Raw genomic sequence first — 13,001 nt, 5'->3', positions numbered from 1 at the left:
TTCTGCCAACTGTTAGTCCCAACAATTACTCAAAAGCCTTGGCGCCACCCTCTTGGCTTCAGGTAATGCGTGTACAATTGTATCTTAGGCAGGGTTGAACTGTTATTGGGTTCACAAAATAGTTGGATTGCTTTTTGGTGTACCCTAGACTCCAGCGATCTTGTGTACACCCACATCGCATATTGTACTGTGGTATTTGTTGCTTGATAACTTGTAAAATTCTTAATATCAATGTTTTGCTATATTACCCATACGGCGCTCCAGAGCATCCCAAATACATTCTTATAACCGCTCTGTACGAAACGACTGATCTGATTTTAAGCAGTTTACACCTGTTTTAAATTATTTTCAAGTGCCCTGGCTCATTTGCCCCATTGCAGTCGGAAGTTCATTTTCCAGAACTTACTTTTTCTTTTATTTGAATTTTGGTACTTGCACTCTTATGACTGTCCCTCCAAAAAGTGGCTCTTGCACCAAATCTAGCTTCTATCGGATTAGCACTCTTGTCTTGTCCATGGCGGTAACAAGCTACTTTTTATGATGAATGTTGCTCTCATGATAGTAATGAATTGGTCAAACTGTATGTCTTCTACTGTTTTGGTTTTGAAATACTCAGAAGTGCTGCATAGGTTCAAAAATCATGATTGTACTAATTTATTTTGGCTGCCAACTAAACTAAGTTTGTTTGATTGCAGGTATAGAGCTCCTGAAGTTCTTCTGAGGTCCACCAACTATAGTTCTCCAATTGATATCTGGGCTGTTGGCTGTATAATGGCAGAGGTTTACACATTGAGGCCCCTCTTCCCAGGCTCCAGTGAAATCGATACAATATTTAAAATTTGCCAAGTATTGGGAACCCCTAAAAAGGTGACGATAGTGAGATCTGTCCTTGAAATATCAAAAATGTCTCCACACTTAGAAAATTCTGGAAGTATGTAAAATGTATTCTGAAACTGTTATGATCAAGATTGTGACACTTCCGTTTCAGAATGATTGGCCTGAGGGATACCTGCTGGCAGGTGCCATGAACTTCCGCTGGCCTCAGTGTGTACCAAACAACCTAAAGACTTTAATTCCGAATGCGAGCAGCGAGGCAGTGCAATTAATGCGGGACATGCTCCAGTGGGATCCAAGAAAGCGTCCAACCGCTAGCCAGGTGTGTGCTTATTTTTAAATCCTTTAACATTTCATTGACCACCCTCTAAAATCATCGATAAATATTTCCTTTCAGTTGCATCCAAATGTCTTGAAGCATTTGTTCAGGATCTAGTCTACTTGTCACCACGTAACCAATATCAAAGATATTTGTCAGAGTGTGGAAGTTTGGGGTGCAGCTGAAATGGATTCTGGAAATTTGACTTGTTCCTTAAATATTAGCACATTGTTTCTGTAGGAGGGTTTTATACAGCCATGTGTTCAGGGTGTGAGAAAGACGTAGCCAAAATTAGGCAAGATGGTTTCGAGTCCACCTGACTCTCCTACTGTTATGCTTTTCATACCAGCCAATGCTAACCTTTTAGGAAGCCTGCCAGGTGTACAGGATTCTAAATAACAATTGCAATGTTAAGGAAGGGAATGTCCACAAAACATATTAGTTAAGGTCTCTGGGTAAGTTCAGGATCAATTGAGTCCTCAGGGCACCAGGTTTGACAAAGCAGTGTCCCAAATTCAGTGTTCATTCTAAAGGGAAAAACTTCTACCATAGGGTTCAGTGCTCACTCTTGGTTATGACAAAGCAACCTTGGGCTGTCAAACATTTTGGGAAAAGTTAGAAAACTGAAACGTTCATCAGTAACAGAGACCATCTCTGTTAAGCTGTTGATTCCAGTGATGGCAAATAAGGCACCCATGCAAGAAGGATGTCTTTTAAATTAACACAATCAAGGCTGACCGGATGCTGGGGTACGGTGCAGCTGTCCGATGGCACATACAATACTGTGGTGTTGCTAGCGATGGCCTCGCAATGCAGATCGGTAAACATGGGATTCTTAGGTGTCCAAATGTGTCATTTATTTTGTTATTTTAAAAATAATATATATAGTTCTTTTTTGGGTAGAATGTTCCTTTTTTTTTTTTTAATTTTTTTTTTTTTATTGATTTATTTTCAAGATTTTCAAATAATCAAAAATACATCACCAAAAGTTTAATAGAGTATAAAAACATAACACTCTACATTAAATAGGTAAGGAAATAAAAGTAATCCGAAGCATGTATAAATACTGAAACATCAGACATTTCAAAACCAATTACTAACCTTTCTTGAAATAAAATACCTAAACAAATTCTTACATTTTGGAAATTCCAACACAGAACAACACAAAAGACATACAGACATCTCACAGACTCACACAAAACAGAACAAAAACAAGACTGACGAAGAATCCTCAATTAAAGCACATATACATTATCAGGTAGTCGGATCCAACAGGAACAACTAATCATCAGATACACAGTCACCATATAAATCCATAAACGGATTCCAAAGAGCTTGATATTTACTTTCCTTTCCTTGCCTCACAAACATCACCCGCTCAAAGTTCGATAATACTAACCGATCATTAATCCAATTCTCTACTCTAGGCTTCTTCCTCGTCTTTTATTTTTTTTGATCAAAGATTTTATTGATTTTAAACATAAAACAACATTACACTTATCTCTCTGCAGTACCGGGTGGTGAGGGAGGGGAAAGTTTGGGGTAATAACGTAAGGGAAGGAAAGGGGTGGACAGGAGGGGAGAGGAACATATGCAAAATCTACATTCCAGATACATGTGATAGAATGCAGAGAGAAAGACAATCAATCAAAAAACAGAAAAAAACAAATATTCCAAAAAAAAAAAATCCATAAACTCAACTTCCGGGACCATGGTCCGACAGACGGTCAACTTGACAACAGATGATCTCGTGGCATAGGATATTCTCGGCAGAGGCATCCCCCCCCCACTCCCGGGGCAACTCTCAGTCACAGAGGCTGTGGAGCCAATCTTGTCCTTTAGCTAGCCTCTTCCCATCTTCTCCATATTTTGTCCGCTTTATGCGGGCAACCCCTCGCCGCGTACTCTATGTTCCATTATAGCACATATGTCCACATCCGTGACCCACTGCTCAAAGCTTGGCATACGTTCCGATCCCCACAGTTGCGCAATGTTCCGCCTGAGAACTGCTACCGCAGTCGACCAGAGCAACTTCTCATAACAGGAAAAGTCAGTGTCACTGGAGATCCCCAGGAGAAGGAGTTTTGGGCATCTCTGTATCTCTTTACCTATAACGCTATACAGTTTATCACAGCATCTCTGCCAGAGCCTTTGTATCCTACTACATTCCCACAAAATATGGAAAAAGGTACCTTCTTCACTTTTGCAGCGTAGGCATCGTGCGTCCGAGGATTTGCCCCAGGGGAAGAGAGCCACTCTTGGGTAATAGGTGTGGTGCAGGATCTTCAGTTGGACCAGTCTAAGACTGGAGGAAATGGTCGTCTCTCGCGGGTACATCAGGGCCTCCACCCAGTCCTCCGGTTGAAGGGGACCCACATCCCGTTCCCACTTTGCCTTCAGGCTGGTTAGTTCCGGTGTCGCAAAGGATGTTATCACATTGTACATGGTAGAGGTGACTTTCCGGTCCACCCGGTCCAAAACTATGTTTCTCTCCAATGGGGAGCTTTCCGGCATGTCTCGCGTTATGAGTCTGTGGGTCATCCAAGCGTGTTTCAGCTGCATATAGTGGTACCTCTCTGTGTCTGGGAGGGAGAACTTTTCATGCAATGTCTCGAATGGTACCAGGTTGTCCTCGTGAACCACATCTCCTATCCTGGCGATTCTTCGCTGGGCCCACTCAGGCCATCTGGGCAGCTTTCTTATTTCGGGAAGGTTGCAGTTGTTCCATAGGGGTTGCGCCAGCGTTAGCTTCCCGCCCCATCCCAGGTACTGATGTGTATCTTTCCATATTCTCACTGTATGCGTTGCCATATCCGTGTGTGATGTGCGGTTCAGGCCTCCATTCAGATGCTCTAGAGGCGTGGTCGTGGCATTACAGATAAAACCTTTGATATGTGGGAGGCTTCCGTCTCCGTGGAGCATGTCATTTACTACCGCCATCTGGCTGGCCCAGTAGTATGACTGTATCCTGGGCAGTCCAATACCTCCTTCCCAGATAGACCTTTGGAGCATGGCAAGAGCAATTTGTGTGTGTCCTCCCCCCCATAGCAGCTTCCGAAGGGTGCATTCTATTTTGTGAAATTCTCGCTGGTGAATGTATAATGGAGCATTTTGCAGGATATATAAGAATTTAGGAAGGGTAATCATTTTGAACAGGGCCGCTCTGCCCATCAGCGTTAATGGCAAGGAGATCCAATGGCGAGTATCTTCTGCAAATCTTGTCATGAGGGGGGCGAGATTCAGGGTTGTGTATTCAGTCAACTGCTTCGTGATACGTATCCCCAGATACTTGAACTGTTCTCTTTCGATCTGGTAAGGGTCAGACGTCAAGTTTGCCGACGAGGTGTCCACTAGCGGGAAGAGGATGGATTTGGACCAGTTCACTCGCAGTCCGCTGAATGCCTCGTATTGCTCTAACAGGTGCATGACTCTGGGACAGGCATTGCTTGGGTCTTTCAGATATATGAGAAGGTCGTCTGCATATAGAGCTATTCTGTCTTCCCAGGTCTCGGACCAACGGAAGCCTTCCCAGGTTGGCGTGTTTCGCAAGAGGATTGCCAGTGGTTCGATGGCGATAGCAAAAATCATGGCCGACAACGGGCAGCCCTGTCTCGTGCCCCTCCCCAGATTGAAGAGGCCCGAACGCCAGCCATTAACTCTGGTCCTGGCCACTGGGGATTCGTACAACAGGCGCACCCACTTCATAAAGTTCTCACCGAAACCCATGCGTTGCATTATGGTCCAGATGGCCTCCCATCTCACTGAGTCGAAGGCCTTCTCGAAGTCAATTGCGAGCAGGGCTAGCGGGCCCTGTATGCTATTGGCCCTTTCCAGGGCCGAATATAGCCTGTGGAGGTTCATACGTGTTGATCTCTGGGGCATGAAGCCACACTGGTCTGGATGTATCAGGGTGGGAATCACCTGTTGCAGGCGGTCGGCAAGTAGTTTTGCCAGATTTTTAGTTTCGCTATTGATGAGTGAGATGGGCCTATATGAGCTGCATCTTTCCTGGGGCTTGTCCGGCTTGGGTATCACTATTATTGTTGCTTCTCGCAGATCTGGTGGGAGAATGCCCTCTTCTAGCGCGTGTTGGTACATTTCGAGCAGTTGGGGGGCCACCACATTGGTCCCCACCTTTCGCCATAGCTCAACCGGGAAGCCGTTAGGTCCTGGGGCTTTACCGGATCGGAGGCTTGACATGGCACTTAGGATCTCCTCTTCTGTGATCTTCCTCTCAAGCAGTTGCAGTTGCGTTTCCATTACGGTGGGGATGTTAATGTGTTCCACAATCGTGGCGTCCATCTGTGTCATGGGCGTTCTGTACAGCTCAGCATAATAATCCGCAAAGCCTTGACTAATTTCCTGATCGGTCACTCCTGGATTCGGTCCTCCTGTCTCGAGCCTTCGGACATGGCTGCGTCCCTGTTCCATCCTTTCCAGCCAAGCCAGCATCTTGCCCGCCTTGTCCCCTGTTTCATAAATTCTCGTCCGCATTGCAGTATGCGCTTGTTTCGCATTGTCCATCGCTATGTTTTGCAGCTTTTTCTGTGCCAGTAGCAACGATCGATTCGAGGCCGGTGTGTCCTCAATTATGTGCCTCTTCCGCTCGCTTGACCTGTTGTTCGGCCTCAAGCGTCTTGCTCCAGTGCTGTCTTTTTTTCGCGGTTGTCCACAATATCAGTTCGCCTCTTAACACCGTCTTGTAAGCCTCCCACAGTGTTCCTGGGTTCATTGCAGTGTGAGAGTTGAGCTCGAAGTATGTACTGGTTGTCTCCTGCAGCTTGTCCACAAGCGCAGGGTCACCCAGGTAATAGCTATTTAGGCACAAGCTCGGCGGTGGAATCCGCCTGGATGTTGTGAGTGTCAGTTCTAATGGGGAGTGGTCAGAGATGCCCCGGGGGAGAACGTCTATTTCTTGCGCCATATGTAAATCAGTTGCTGGGATGAAGAAATAATCTAGCCTGGAGAGCGAGGCATGTGCCCCTGAGTGGAAAGAGTATGCTCTCGTGTCCTGGTGGAGTTCTCTCCACACGTCACATAGACCTAGTGCATTGGCAAACGTGGCAAGTCTGGTGGGAACATTGGGGTTTCTATTCCTCAAGGGTTACGTTCATGAATTCATTAAAGTCACCTCCCAGGATCATGAGGTTGGATGTGCCGTTTGCGATTAACGGGGCAATGTCGGTAAGCAGCGGCTCAAGCAGGGTAGGGGGTGCGTAGGTCACTATCAAAGCGATGTAGTGATCCCATAGCTTGCCTGCCGCGTGGATATATCTGCCGCCTGTGTCATGGGTCACCGACGTGAGGTGGAAGGGAAGGTTTTTGTGTACCAGGATCATGACCCCTCTTGAGCCTATCGCGAAACCTGAGTGAAGTGCCAACTTGTAGTTTGTGCGTCTGAATAGGGTACAGTCAGTGCCTGCAAGATGGGTCTCAGACAGGAACACTATGTCAGCCCCCCGCCTGTTGAGGAATTGCCGCACCAGCCGACGCTTGACTGCGCTGCCCAACCCATTAACGTTCCAAGTCATGAGCCTCAGTGTTCTGAGAGCGTCGTTACTACCACTATGTGATGCCATGGGTGTTCGTGATGGTCACTGCCTGTGTTGCCGCCGAGGGTGTAATACGCCAGCTGCAGATACGCCCGTAGGCGAACACTGTCTCATCTAGCCTTATCATCCTATGCGTTTGACGGGTCCTGTCTGTAACTAAACCTAACAAATCCCCAACCCCCCTCCCCATACTCCTCCCAACTAGAAGCATCGGTCGCCCGAAAAAAAAAAAAAAAACACCGGTGTCAACTGGACACCTTACATGCGTTTAACCTGACTTCAAGTATAGGTAGCCTCCCTCGGGTTGGATCCCAGGGGGAGAAGGCCCTCTCTTGGGGAGGTGCCTAGGGGGGGGAATGCCACGGATAATACCCGTGGAGGGGGCTCTTTGCGTCGCGGTCTTGGGGCATACCGCGACCGCATCAGATAAATGTATGTAGCCTACTGCGTGTAGAAGGAGTAAAGCAGTAGCTCAACCTGGGTGACCCAACGGGACCTCAGGCATCCGGGCGGCCTTGGGGCAGTGGTCAGCCTCTCCGCTCTTCCGGTGGGTGCTGCGCTGGTGGTTGGCGGACCTCCCTCTGTTGGTCTGGTGGAGGCCTTCGGTTCCTACCCCTGTTGTCGTGGGGAGTCAACCAGTCTCCGTCTATGTTTTGTTCAGCCCAGCGCCAAGCCTCCTTGGAGTCATTGAAATGGACTGTTGTCCCTTTATGGTAAATCTTGAGTTGCGCAGGGAAGAGCAGGCCATACTTCACCCCCATTGTTTGCAGTTGTTTCTTGAGGTGATCGAAGGAGTGTCTTGCCTTTTGCACTTCCCTGGTGTAGTCGGGGGGGAAAAAGGCAATTTTGGAGCCGTTGAACATGACGGTGCCTTTTGCGCACGCATGCTGCAGTAGGGCATTGCGATACCTGTAATTTAAGAATTTTGCAATTATCGTGCGTGGAGGTGCACCGGGTGGGGGTCTGTCTGTGGGCACTCTGTGTGCCCTCTCAATGGAGAAGAACTTGGAGAAGGCGTCTGGCTCGTACAGATCAGTCAGTCATTGTTCTAGAAAAAGTTCCATGCAGGAGCCTTCGGCCATTTCAGGTATACCAAGTATACGCACGTTGTTACGCCTTGATCTGCCCTCTCCATCTTCAATCCTGTCCTCCAGTACTTTTAGTTTGGATGTTACATTCTGGAGCTGCTGTTGCATAATGTGCAATCTATCCTCTGTGTTGGATATGTGATGTTCCGCTTCCCCGGTGCGTGCTGTCAGCTTTTGAAGATCGTGACGGAGGAGGGATACATCCATGCTTATCCCGTCCATTTTCTGCTCCATTGATGAGCGGGAATCGTCTATCGTGGCCATAATGTCCTTCAGTGAAATTCCCTGGTCCATTTCCGCGGATTGCGGCTAGGGGTCTGCCGCCAGGGGCAGTTGGATGGTATACTGATCCATCCTGCTTTGTGTGGGAAGTTTCCTTGCCTTGTCTTTCCCCATGGTACCGATTTCACTAGCTGCGTATGTCTGTCTTGCACGCCGTCGCCTCCTGGAGCGGAGCTCGGGGGAGGGGGGGAAACACTTGCCCACGCTGTCCCACCGCTCCGGCACCTCTTCCCCGTCTGTGTCTCACAGGTCTGCCTCACACGCTGGGTCGCACGGGATGGGTGCCCCTCGTTCTCGAGCAGGATTGCTGCCGGCGGGGGTCGCGGCGTCCCATGCTGGTGGATACGCGCTCCGTTCTCACCTCCGCACTGGTTCGCTATAGTCCGCCTGTTGGGGGGGACACCGTCCCGCCGGGACCACTCTTCCTCCGATGTCGACTGCGGAACAGTAACGGGCTGGATTCCGATGTCGCATGGACTCGCTTCAGGGCATTCGTCCGTGCGCGCCGGCGGCCATTTTGGAAGCTGGATGTCGATCACCTCGAAACATCTCGTGATCGTATTTCTTGGAATCGGCTGTGGTTTCCTCTGCTCTATGCCTCGTTTGTGCCCAAGGGTATCCGACACCCTACGGGGTTGTTATCAGCTCTTAGGTCGTCGAATTTCAGGCTATTTTATCAGGATATTTGCTGCGGTCGCGGGAGCCGAGGAGACCTACGTCCTTCTCATCCCGCAGCTACTAGAATGTTCCTTTTAGATTAAATTGTCTTTTGTAACCATATGCCCACCTCTGGCTCTGCCTGGTACAAGCCCTTGGTTATGCACTGCACCCAGCTATTTGTGTAAAGCTTCACAAGGCAACAACGAAGCACCTTGTTGGAGAAGGCTGGGATCTTGGTGACTTGTAATCCAGCTTTCCCCACTAGTTTAAGATGAGTAAGTGCTGCACGCTGTTCCTTCTGGGCTTGGAAAAGGCTGGCATCTGCAGATCTTAGAAGTGTTTGTGTCAGTGAGATCTTTGGCACGTTACCTCAGCAGTGTTTCCAAAGAGTCCTCTTCACTCTACTTCCAAGTGCTTGAGAACCCGTCTCCAGAAATTGACAAAGGTGTTGGTGCAGATTCCCTTAATTTGTGAGAATACTTGAAGCTGGGTGTGTGCTCCTCTTCAAATCACAACTGTGCATAATTTCAAACTTTTGTTGGCTGCTTGATAATTAGGGGTCGCCACATTGAAACTTTATTGGGATTCCTCATGGGCAAACAAAAAGGATGTGGATTTTGAATTTCCTATTCATACTCGCCAGATCTGATCTTGGCTGCCTCTGACCCTTCCCCAGGCCTCCTGTTCCAAGTAGCCTAGAAGTTATATGCCACATCCGTATCCTTTTACACAAAAGAATTAATGTTTAGCTGTGGAACTTGGTTTGGAAATATTTTTCTCTTTTTTTTTATTTTGCGAATAAGGCCTCTTTACCCTCACTCACTTGCTTAACTTGTTTTGGAGCACTGATTATTCCTTGAGGCTTCCATAGCAGGAGGATCCCATAAGTGTCTGTGCTGTGACATTACTGACTCCCTGGTGGACAATAATGCAGGGGAACCTCGTTTCTCCTTTCTTATTACTTTATGGTTGTAAAGTCAGTTTTTGCACTAAAACCACTCACTCTAATGGGAGGCTAAAACACCTGAAGCCAACTCTCTTAAGGTAGGGAGCATGGACAGAGAATAAAGAGGCTTAACTCTCAGGTACAGGGTAGTAGGTAGGCACAAACATACAATTTGTCCCCACACTCCTCTTTAGAAAATACACTGCACTGATATATTGAAACAATATATAAGTTAATTAAGTCACAAAAAGAAATCTATTGAGTCAAAATAAATACTTCAAGTGTGATGCACAGTATTAAAAAGCTACCAGTTTATAAAAAGGAATTTTCTAATCCCACTGTCTATATGTAGGCCCACCTCCATGTGTAGGAAAATTAAATAATCTAAATTAACAGGTTGTGGGGAGAACATGGGAACACATACCCTAATATTCAAGTAACGCCCTTCCCACCCAAATGGATCTGCACAATTCTATACAGTGTCCTAAAGACACACCTCACCCTTACTATACATGTTAGGGCCTAGATCAGGGGTCATATAAGTAAGGGGATGGCCCTAGACATTTTTAACCAGTGAGGAAAAGTACAACAATCTCTATGGCCTACAAAAACACTCCATGTTAATTTGAATACCCTAGAACATCATATATATATTTTTTTTTTTTTAAAGGCAAATGCACACATAAGAATACCTCCTAGCCATGCAGGTTAGCTAAAGGCTTCAAAGAATTAACAAGACTTTGTAGCAATAGTTAAATGGGTCATAAATTGCAGTGAAAAAGATTGATTGTGTCACCAAGATTAGCTAAACTGTTAAAAATGCATTCACATTGGAGAAATGCAGAGTGCTCAGATGGATATCCAAAATCAAACCTGGGGGTGGATTCTGGGAGGACAACCTATTGTGAACTGGCAGACGCTGAGAATAGCCAAACCCAATCAAGGTAGGGTAGCAGAGCGGCAAAGTTTAGTCTCGGGAGGGGTGTGAGAGTGATCCCCACAGAAAGACACCAATAATTCCAGTTAAAAAAACATACAATGATTTATGATGCTTGTGGATCTGCTTACAATGACATGCTGTGCATATAGTCCGACATCTCGTGAAAATCGCAGAGCATTACAACTTTCTTTCGAAGATGGAAAGGGACGTCGACATGGGCGTGACTGTAAAAAGCTACCCATTTATAAAAATGAATCTTCTAATCTCACTGTCTATATGTGGGCCCACTACCACGGGTAGCAAAATTAAAATAATCAAAATTAACAGGTTTTGGGGGGAGAACAAGGGAAACCACAACGAGTGCTCGTGCAAGGGCTGTAAATTCTTTCGACTGAAGGTGTTTTAAGACAGGCGGACTAAACGGTGGGCGGTCTACGCTATGCAGGCTGAAAACCTTTATCCCGTTGGCGCTGTCGCTTTGGACAACGAGGAATCTGTCAGCAGCCATGGCTCCGAATTGCAAGCCTTCGACCTCTCAGCTGCATGCTCCCAGATACCCATCCCTGGCCCCAACAGACAGGCCACCAGCACTGTTATGGGGAGATCACACCCCGGCGACAAGTGCACACACGCACCATGTGTACTCAAGCACACAACCCCTAAGGCCTCTTCAACAGAGTATTCGAAGAAGCGCTCGACGCCCACAGGACCACCGAAAATTTCGACGGCACCCTCCGAACATTGCGGTTCAACACCCTCCACTCAACCACAGTCACGGCATGCGACTCGGCATCCATCTGGAACATGCGTTCACCCTAAACAACACACAGTCATCGACACTCCATCCAAGGGCGCACAAGTGCCTACGGACCCGGTTGAGTCACTGACCATGACTGCGCCTTCAGGCGCATCAACAATACAGAAGCTCTACCAGAGCCTTTCAGAAATTATTTCGGCGGCCAAGGAGTACAAAGGCATCCCCTCTCACCGAGAGGACTATTCCGAGGCCCACCAGGCTCTCTCTAAGGCCTTATTCGGAAAATCTCCCCCTTCTGGGCATTGTGCTTCCTCTCTATGGACTAGGAAAAGGTTTGAGCAATATATGGACAAAATGTCCCAATTCGTTGACTTTTCTGACCGATCTATTATACCCAAGAGACCTGGGGAAGTGGAGTCCTGCCCCATCCCCTCCAAATTGCAGAGACTCCCCACCTCTGCACAGGGACACCCAGAAGACCTCTTGAATGTCCCAGATGACCCAACCCAGGAGGATTCTTATGAAGAGCTTAACCCCTTTGATCATGACCCAGCCAATCAGGACCCAGACTGGCATCAGGCGGAGGTACATGGCCCTTGGCTTACACCGCATACCACTGACCCGGATGTCATCTGTCTAGATCCCCCTTCTACTCCTCCACCATGAGATTCATCACCCATTGCTGACCAGATGCTGTTCCACACCTTTTTAAAAAGAGCAGCTGACCATTTTAAAATTGCAACACACGAAGCTGCGCCAGACTCGGACTTCATGGAGGATATCCTCAAGGAAAAGGCTCCAGCTAACCAAGCCATTCCTTTGCTAAATTCTATAAAGAGGCACCTGGCCTCTTCTTTGCTGTCACCGTCTCACATGGGCAGTTAACCCCCCGGTTGTGAAATTATTTTGCCCATCACCCTCCGACCCTCTCTACATCAGTGGTCATGCCACACCAGACTCCTTGGTGGACTCTGCTGAAACCGCTGGACGCACCCTCGCCCAGGGTAACCTACTTAAAAGGCATGCCTGGTTGGCAGAGAGGGAAAAAAAAGATGGCGGACGGAGCTGCGTGGATGGGATAGTCTGGAGGAGGAGCTGAGATGCAGAGCATAAGTCGACTGACCCGAGGCTGGGAAGTGCAGTGTGGAACACAGATGCCCCCGGGATTGGAGTGATCTGGCTGGAAATCAGGAGGGCTCCCGGGGCCTGTACCCGACTAGTGCAGGAGCGGAGCTAACAACTGTGAGTGGACACAATTGCAGGAGGAGGAACCGGGTGCCAACGGCAGTATAGTGAACAAGGCGACTTGCTACAGTTGGACGGGCAAGGGGTACTGGGCTTGCTTTTTGAGGCATGCAGAGCTGACCCAACAAGAGGAGTGAGCGTGCTACAAATAGCGACGGAGACGGCTCGGCAGTACAGGCACAGAGGAAGATAGCTTTTGGTGATGTGACAGGCACCAAGATTCGGTGTCTAAACGTAGAGGCGTGCAGTGGCATGGGACCTGATCTGGGGCAGGTGCACAGCGCTACTGAAGGCTGTAAATCTGCTCTCCCGTGGTCCCGAGAGTGGGAAGACAGTTGAAGGAAGGGCCGAGTCCCTGGGAGCAGCGCTGCAGCGCAG

The 13,001-nt window shown here is 47.9% G+C and overlaps 1 protein-coding gene across 3 annotated transcripts in view; it reads left to right on the top strand.

Moving 5' to 3' along the window:
* Positions 1 to 13,001, top strand: part of CILK1 (ciliogenesis associated kinase 1) — a 488,937-nt gene that overhangs the window by 136,060 nt on the left and 339,876 nt on the right. For all 3 annotated transcript variants that reach the window (XM_069606120.1, XM_069606118.1, XM_069606119.1), the window contains 2 exons: positions 696 to 867; positions 989 to 1,156. In XM_069606120.1, the coding sequence (XP_069462221.1) occupies positions 696 to 867; positions 989 to 1,156 (340 nt within the window). The remainder of the gene's footprint in view (positions 1 to 695; positions 868 to 988; positions 1,157 to 13,001) is intronic.

This window comes from Ambystoma mexicanum, chromosome 4p, assembly GCF_040938575.1.
Source record: "Ambystoma mexicanum isolate Mex_15411 chromosome 4p, UKY_AmexF1_1, whole genome shotgun sequence".
NCBI lineage: Eukaryota > Metazoa > Chordata > Amphibia > Caudata > Ambystomatidae > Ambystoma > Ambystoma mexicanum.
The sequence above is the reverse complement of the archived record's forward strand: the minus strand, read 5'-3'. Positions and strand labels throughout refer to the sequence as shown.